The sequence below is a fragment of the Meles meles genome, chromosome 5, assembly GCF_922984935.1.
Source record: "Meles meles chromosome 5, mMelMel3.1 paternal haplotype, whole genome shotgun sequence".
Taxonomy (NCBI): Eukaryota; Metazoa; Chordata; class Mammalia; order Carnivora; family Mustelidae; genus Meles; species Meles meles.
The window spans coordinates 134,685,309-134,693,418 of NC_060070.1; the positions used below are offsets into that span (position 1 = coordinate 134,685,309).

The 8,110-nt window shown below is 49.2% G+C and overlaps 1 protein-coding gene across 1 annotated transcript in view; it reads left to right on the plus strand.

Annotated features, from left to right (window-relative positions):
- BMP6 (bone morphogenetic protein 6) overlaps positions 1–7,757 on the plus strand; it is a 149,943-nt gene extending 142,186 nt beyond the window's left edge. Inside the window, exons 5-7 of the mRNA XM_046004657.1 lie at positions 5,413–5,489; positions 6,281–6,391; positions 6,487–7,757. Of these exons, the coding sequence (XP_045860613.1) occupies positions 5,413–5,489; positions 6,281–6,391; positions 6,487–6,636 (338 nt within the window). The 3' untranslated portion in view covers positions 6,637–7,757. The remainder of the gene's footprint in view (positions 1–5,412; positions 5,490–6,280; positions 6,392–6,486) is intronic.
- The last annotated feature ends 353 nt before the right edge of the window (positions 7,758–8,110 follow it).

The window sequence follows — 8,110 nt, forward strand, 5'->3', positions numbered from 1 at the left end:
AATCCCGGGGCCTTTTATGATTGTTTGATTTTGCCACCAGGTAACCGTATTTTTTTGTGCCCCAGCCCATCTGCAGCCGGGCCGTGCTTGTCCGGGCACTCAGGACGGCCACCTGGAGCCTGGTCGGGCTGGGCCTGAGTCCCTCCCTGCCAGTTGGTTGGGCTCTTGCCCTTCCCCCATTGCCATTCCCATGGAATGAGTGCAAGCCAGACTGTACTTTCTGCGTTCAACTTGGAAAAAGTCAGATTCCTTGAAAAACATGTCTCGGGTCCCAGACCAGCCTTCACCACATCTGCATCCTGGGGAGGGCCAGGTGGCCCAAGACAGGCTTCGCGTGTGAAGAGGATGGCACGGCACCTGTGTGTGCGCCTCTCCTCTGCTTCTCACGTTTAGAGACTGCAGACTCGCTGGGCGGCAGGGAACTCGTTTCCAGGGACTCTGGCCTGAGGGTCTGAGGGGGGCTCCCACTCCCTAGTGAGTCTCCTGGGGTGGGCCCGGGGCCACCTTGAGTCAGACGGAGGACCGTTGCCCTTGAGGATATTGGTGTCAGCCTCCCGCTTGTTGCTCTGGCTGGCTGGTTGCTTGGTTCCTTCTGTCCAGCAATATGGCTTCTCTTTTCTGCCTTCCCCTCGACTGGTAAACCCATGTGGACAAAACCGTGTTGCCTTCCTTTATCCCACTGAAGCGGATGTGTTCCTGTCACTGGCCGTATCCAGACCATTCATCCAAACAAGTATCAAGGGGCCGGGGTGGGAGAATGTTTTTCTGCAATCTGTCAGTCCTTAAAAAAAACACAAAACCGTGCATGGCAGTGGCATTCCACGGTCCAGCCCAGGATGCTGACCCCTGAGGAGGGGCACACGCAGGTATTTTGAGAAGCACTGACCTTCACAAATATTTACATGCTCTATGCCACACGTAACGTGGACTCATGAGGAAACCAAAGTGTGGCTTCAAAGTGTAGGAGGAAAGACAGGAGAGTTGAATCCCTGTCTCTCCTCTCTCTGGCCCCAACCTCTACTTAACAACAAAAACGCCAGTGTCTAGCTCTAAAAGAAATAGCTGTTCTTGCAGAGAAAATTCTCTTTGTTGAGCGTTGAGGGTCCAGTTTGCAGGAGGCTCACAGACAGAACCGTTGGGGCAGGTAAAAGCCGTGTCCTTCTTGGGGCCATCTTGGTTGGTCTTCTGGTGGCTAGCCCCCATCCTGAACCTATGGAGGGAACCGAGATTTGGAAGTGTTAGGCAATCTCATGGTTTTTCTATCTCTGCCAGGATATAATATTCCTTATATCCCACTGCCCCTGTCCACCAACCTGGGAAGGAAAGTTATACCAGAAGCCCCTGCCTTTCACATGGCTAACGATTCCAAGCTGGGCTTTAGGGAGATCATGGCCCCCAGCACACAGAAGGCATTTGGGGGGATGTTTACTTTGTGGAGACCCAAGCCAACTGAGGGCAGGCAGGGAAAATTCCAGACGGGATCACAGATCATCTAACCCAGCACAACTTCAAGAGTGCAAGGATCCAGGGCCACGGAGTCTTCAGACTTGCAGTTGGCTGGAGAAGAAGACGTGCCAGGAGGAAGGGCTTCAGGGAGGTCAGAAGGGCCAGGATTGGAGCTCCTGCCTCCCTTCTCCCCACGGGTGTGGGCAGAGCTGAGCCACACGAAACTGTGACGGGAAACGTCCACTCGCCATGTGCGCAGCAGTTAGACAGAAGATAGGGCTTTTTAATGAACAAAGAGGGGCCTTCCAGGCTGTTCTACAATAGGCCAACTCGGGCCTTCGCACTGACTGTTCTCATATGCAGATATTCTTCCCCCGAGAGCCTCCGGCCCTGCTCCCAACATTCCTGCAGGTCTCTGCTCAGAAGACACCTTACCAGAGAGACAGGCCCACCAAGCCTATAGATGGTGACCTCCCTCCCGCCCTTGTGCTCTGCAGTCCCTATCCCCCAATGACCCAGTCAAGGCCTTTCTTGACTATGTAGAAGAGAAGCAGACTTGAATTAAAATGAAAAATGAGTGTATCAGGAACCCATCCAACCAACAAGAAGGCTAGAGAACCAAACAGGGAATCGAGTGATCCAGCTCAGACCTGGTCACAAGGACAATGTGGTTTGGATGCCATCACCTGGGACACTTGCTGCCATACCAACCATTCTCAGTTTCCCCTTGGGGTCACTCCCTCAAAGGTGGGGGCATCTACATGGCTTTAATCAAGAGCCCATACTCAGTGGCCAGGGGACAAAGGCAGGAGCCCTCTGATGGGAGATGGGGCTTCGATTCCCACCTGTCTAGGAATTTGTCCACGTGAGAGGTGTTCTTAGAAGCTGGGTAGCCCACACAAAAACATATCCACCATAGCGGGGTATGGAATTTTGGGTTGATGGCATCATTCTCATGCTATTAAACGTCATATGTCGTAGATTTTTGTTGCAAAGAAGTTTACTGTCCATCTGCCTTGTGTTCCATTGTGGCAAATTTTCTTATCTTCTGATAGTGTTTAAGAATTCCTCTGCATTGCCACTTTGGAGAACAGTGTGGGGATTCCTCAAGAAATTAAAAATAGAGCTTCCCTATGACCCTGCAATTGCACTGCTGGATATTTACCCCAAAGATACAGATGTAGTGAAAAGAAGGGCCATCTGTACCCCAGTGTTTATAGCAGCAATGGCCATGGTCGCCAAACTGTGGAAAGAACCAAGATGCCCTTCAACAGATGAATGGATAAGGAAGATGTGGTCCACATACACGATGGAGTATTATGCCTCCATCAGAAAGGATGAATACCCAACTTTTGTAGCAACGTGGACGGGACTGGAAGAGATTATGCTGAGCGAAATAAGTCAAGCAGAGAGAGTCAAGTATCATATGGTCTCACTTATTTGTGGAGCATAACAAATGACATGGAGGACATGGGGAGATGGAGAGGAGAGGGAGTTGAGGGAAACTGGAAGGGGAGATGAACCATGAGAGACTATGGACTCTGAAAAACAACCAGAGGGTTTTGAAGGGGCGGGGAGTGGGAGGTTGGGGAACCAGGTGGTGGGTAATAGAGAGGGCACATATTGCATGGAGCACTGGGTGTGGTGCAAAAACAATGAATACTGTTACGCTGAAAATAAATAAATAAATTATTTAAAAAAATTTTTTGTCAAAAACAAAAAAAAAAGAATTCCTCTGCATTTAACGTACTACATTTTCACCATGTGTGGCTGGATCGGAATTTATTTACTCTGCTTAGGATTCAGTGTGCCTTTCCAATATAAAGAGGTTTGCTCTTCTTCTAGAAAATTCCCACACATCCCAATGTTCAGTTGTTACTCCCCCAATATTCTCTTCAGAAATTCATTGGCCTTTTCATTCTGTCTTCCATTATCTCTTTATAGAGAGAGGGAGTCGTGCCCTTGAGCCTCTGCACTCTGAGTTATAGTTGGGGATGTTTCTTCAAATTCATTGTTCCGCTCTTTAATCCTCTCTTCATTTATGTCTAATCTGATGTTTAACCCATCCATTAATTTTTACCTTCAGTAGATCTTTATAAAGTTCCATTTCATTCCCTTTCATGTCCACCTGTTCTTTTATCATGTTTTTTTTCCCCTCCATATGTCCTTGTTGTAGGGTTTCTGTTTCTTATTTTATCTCTTCCATTATTTTACGTATTCTTTTTTGTAATCCCACTCAGGAGACTATTCTTGCCTCTGGTCCCTGTGATTTTTCTTCTACTCTAACTTTTGGGATAGTTTCTTTGTGTGCTTAATGTTTTCTTGGGGGATTATTTTCAGCAAGAGGTTTTCGTCTTGCTTTGTGGGGTGGTGCTTCATGGGTGGTTTTTGTGTTTGTGTTTTACTGAGAGTCTCTGGTGCCCTCCATTGTGAAAATTTCCCTCCAGTGTGGCTTTGCAGTCATGTCTTCTGGGTACTTGGAATGATAGCTCGGGTTGTTCTGTAAGCTGAAGGAGGCAAGAAGGGAGAATAAATAAATTTGGGATGAGCAAGCCACCTCGAAAAGGTAGCCTGTCTCTCCTCCCAGGGAAGGTGACCGAGCCGAGTCAGTACTGTCTGTCTCTTGCCTCACTCATGAGATCTTCGTGTCCTATCTTACTTCAGTGCCAAGAGGCCCAGGAGTACAAGTAACAGGAAACCTAGTGTAAATAGGCTTTAAACAATTGGGTGATTTGTTGGCTCCTGTGATTATAAAGGGCAGAGGAGGCATGCACGTGACCTCAGGCTCTTGTATCTATCAAAGTCCGCTGTAGATTAAGAACCTTTCTCTGGAGCCTTCCTTTTCATCTCTGAAACACCACCACCAGTTAATCCTTGGGAATCATAGTTCTGAACGTGTCCCTCTCTGACTCAAACCCTTTCTTTGCAGGCTTCCGTCATCATTTTGGTTAGTGTTCTAGGCCATTCATTTCCCCAGCTTTACCTCCTCGATTGGTTCTTCTTCACATATCCTTAAATTCCTTCCACCAGAACCACTCACTTCTCCTCTGGCTCCCACCCTTAACTGACCCTTCCCTGGACTCCCAGTGGGACTTCTCCATAACACTTGCCCACAGCGCACACACTGTTGGCTATCTGAGTTAGCTGTGTCCATGTCTCACACCACCCCTTCAGTTCTCCAATTTCCTGGAGGAAGCAAGCCTCGTGTCACTTCTTTTCCTATTTCCCATGGTGCTTAGCAGAGGACACCTCACAGAAGCTGGCCTCAGTGAACCTGGGCCATCCCGTCCTCTAGGCTGGGGCAGCTTAGCAGCACCTGCGTCACACGTGCTGGAACAGGCTCTCACAGGACACCACTGGCCTAGTCTGCTTTGGTGCAGGTCAGAGGGCTCAACCCTGGAAGTGAGCCTGGGGACCAAAGCCAGAGAGAGAGCAATCCCTGCTGCCCTGTCTCCCTCTGTCTCTGACTCCCTCGCGGTTAGGCGCCCTCTGCTACCCTTCCTTCGGGATGCTTTCCTGACCCAGCTATCCTCACAGCCCCCGCCCTGTGTGAATTATAGGGAATCCTGCCTGGTATGGTTGTCCTGTACTGTGAATACAGTGTCTTCCACGTAAGGGCCCGAGGGGTGTTGTAGGGCCTCTTGCTGTGCCCTCTCCAAGGGCCTTCATTCAGCAGGGGCTCACAATGCCCATCTGTTGGTCAAGAGTCCTTTGAAGTCGATAATGACCTTGTGTGCCAGTCTGCCCAGCACTCACCCCAGAGTGAACAAGAGGGCATGAGTGAGAACCTGGGAGCCACGGGGAACCTGATGGAACTGTTTGGGGCCCATGTTTGTGTTGATCAGAAGTCTTGTTCACTGCTGTCATTAACCTCCTACAGTGCCTGGCCCATGGCAAAGCTTCCCACATCCCTATTTAAATGAAAGAATGAATGGGTTAATGGGTACATCTTATCTTCTCGGACAGATTACAACAGCAGTGAGTTGAAAACGGCCTGCAGGAAACATGAGCTTTATGTGAGCTTCCAAGACCTGGGATGGCAGGTGAGTTCTCTGGATCACAACAAGGACTAAGGTCCTTTCCCATCTTCATGGCAGTGGCTGTCCTCGAAGAACTTGAGCTTTGGGGCTGAGTTGATTCCCATGTGAAGGGACTCAGGGGCTCTTCCGGATGCCTGGGCTTCTGGAGGAAGGCAGAGGAAGGGTCAGCCTACTTGTGTACCCCCCACACCCCAACACCTTCCCAGAGAGCCAGGTTCCCAAGTTCCATATACCTCAGAATCAGTCCCACGGTTCCCGGTGCTCTTTCCCCATTCTTCCAAAACCCATGAGCCACTTTGGCATTTGTGTTTTGAGAAAGGGTTGGAAAAACTGATCTAACAGTTATCCAATGGCTATAAATTGACTCACCCGAATCATCGAGAAGAGCACAAATGGTTAGCCCGTACCTGAAAGCTGCCATGAGCTCATAAGAAGGGAATTCTAGGTGACAAGTAATAGGAAATCGAGTTTCTGTATGCAGATGGCGTTATGATGACAGGGCATACTCGAGGCTCTTTTGGGTCTGGGTGCATGAAGCCAACCCGTGCTTCCAGGCCTAGCAGCTGGGTAGCAGCCAAAGGCTTTGTGGGCCCGGGAAGGGGGAGAGCGCTCTGGAACCAGATGAAGTAGGTCACACACTAGCTTTTGCCACTGGAACGTGCACTTGGTCTCCCTGGGTCTGTCTGTCCAGCTGTCCTATGTGAGGAGTACCTTCTCACAGGGTTCCTGAGAGCACGGGTGACCTAAAGGAATGTATGCTGATCACACGTGGTGTCCTTTTGCTTTCACCTAAGGACTGGATCATCGCACCCAAGGGTTACGCCGCCAACTACTGTGACGGAGAATGCTCCTTCCCGCTCAACGCGCACATGAACGCAACGAACCACGCGATCGTGCAGACGCTGGTGAGCGCCCAGGGACCCCTCTCACTTTAGAGGCAGCAGAAGCCGAGACCAGGCGTGGCTTCTGATGGTGCCTTTCCCCTTCTGTCTCGCAACAGGTTCACCTTATGAATCCCGAGTATGTCCCCAAACCATGCTGCGCGCCAACCAAACTGAACGCCATCTCGGTTCTTTACTTTGACGACAACTCCAATGTCATCCTGAAAAAATACAGGAATATGGTTGTCAGAGCTTGTGGGTGCCACTAACTCCAAACCAGCTGCTGGGGACACAGAGACTGACTTGGGTTCCCAGGTGACATCTGCCTTAAAAAAAGAAAAACACGCAGGAGCACGGCGAAGGGGGAGGCAAGGCTTTGAAGCTGTCCCAGGCTGGCGGGTGCCTTAGTGCCCAAGGAAGATTTCCAAGGGCCTCGTGGAGAATTGGCTCACGCAGTACATAACGTGGGTAGATGCTGGTCTGCAGGAAGCGGGGTTTGGATGTCTGTAGTATGAAGTCTGGGAACTTTAGAAACATAACATGGAAGGGTTCCCCCCCACCAAAAAAGAAGAGCCCACCAGAATTAGTTTTAGCTTTAGATCAAGCTATTTGTGGTGTTAGTGAGTCAATAGGGAAAATCATCTTCAAGGAGTAAGAGTATTCTTGGCTAAAGTTATCAGCCCGTTCTGTAGCGTCAGAGGTAGGTCTGTATAGATAACTGGAATTGGGGGGAGCACCCCTCTTCACAGCCGGCCTCCGCGGGGCAGTCTCATGCAGGGTCAGCAGCCCGGGCCATCCCTGGGGCTGTGTGAAGTGCCTTTTCTCCCCACCCTGCCCCTCAGCGTTTGCGCTGGAGTTCTGTCGATGTGAAAATACACTTACTTTGGTCAAACCAACCATGTCATTTCCACACCGCACCCCCCACCCATTAGCTGTTCTCCTTGCTGGTGCCCACAGTCGAGCGAGCTGGTGTTGGGGTGAGGCCGCAGGGGGCATGTCAGCTGAGTGCCGCGGGAACCCAGTGCTGCGCCCCTTCTCTCGCGGAATAGCTCTTGGAAAAGCACATGAACTCCAGAAACGTCAGCTCTAATAATTCACCTATGTCAGTCAAATGGTTCTTTACCTTTTCCTCGACAACATGCCAGGTGGTGGGGTTAGAACCCAGATAGGAAACAAAATGGGGAAGGACCCTCCCGCCCGCCCCCACCCCGGGCCCCCAGGAGAGGGTCTGGATGGGCATGCCGTTAGGAACCCAAATCCCAGTTTTCTCTTGTAGAAAGGAAGACTCAGATGAAATCGTAGAATATTTTTAAAGTGTCTTTTTCACAATCATGTACTAGGAAGCCAATTTCATACTAAACTGATTAAATAATACATTTATGATCTAAAACTGTTTGCACTTACAGCTTTTTTGTAAATATAAAGTATAATTTATTGTTTATTTTATATCTGTTTTGCTGTAACATTTAAAGAAAGACCAGACTTTTTTTTTTTTTAAAAAAAGAGTTTATTTAGAAAGTATCATAGTGTAAACAAATTGTACCACTTGGATTTTCTTTTAATACAAGACTCATGATGCAAAGCTGAAGCCACTCATGAGGATTTGTGCTTCTCTAGAAAGTTGGGGTTTTTAAAAGAACACCTGTGAACCATACATAATTAATAAAGATTTCCTTTAAGGCAGAGGCTGGCCGAGATCCTGCTGTTGTCTTCTGCCGCAGACAGCAGAAGTGCTCTTGTGTC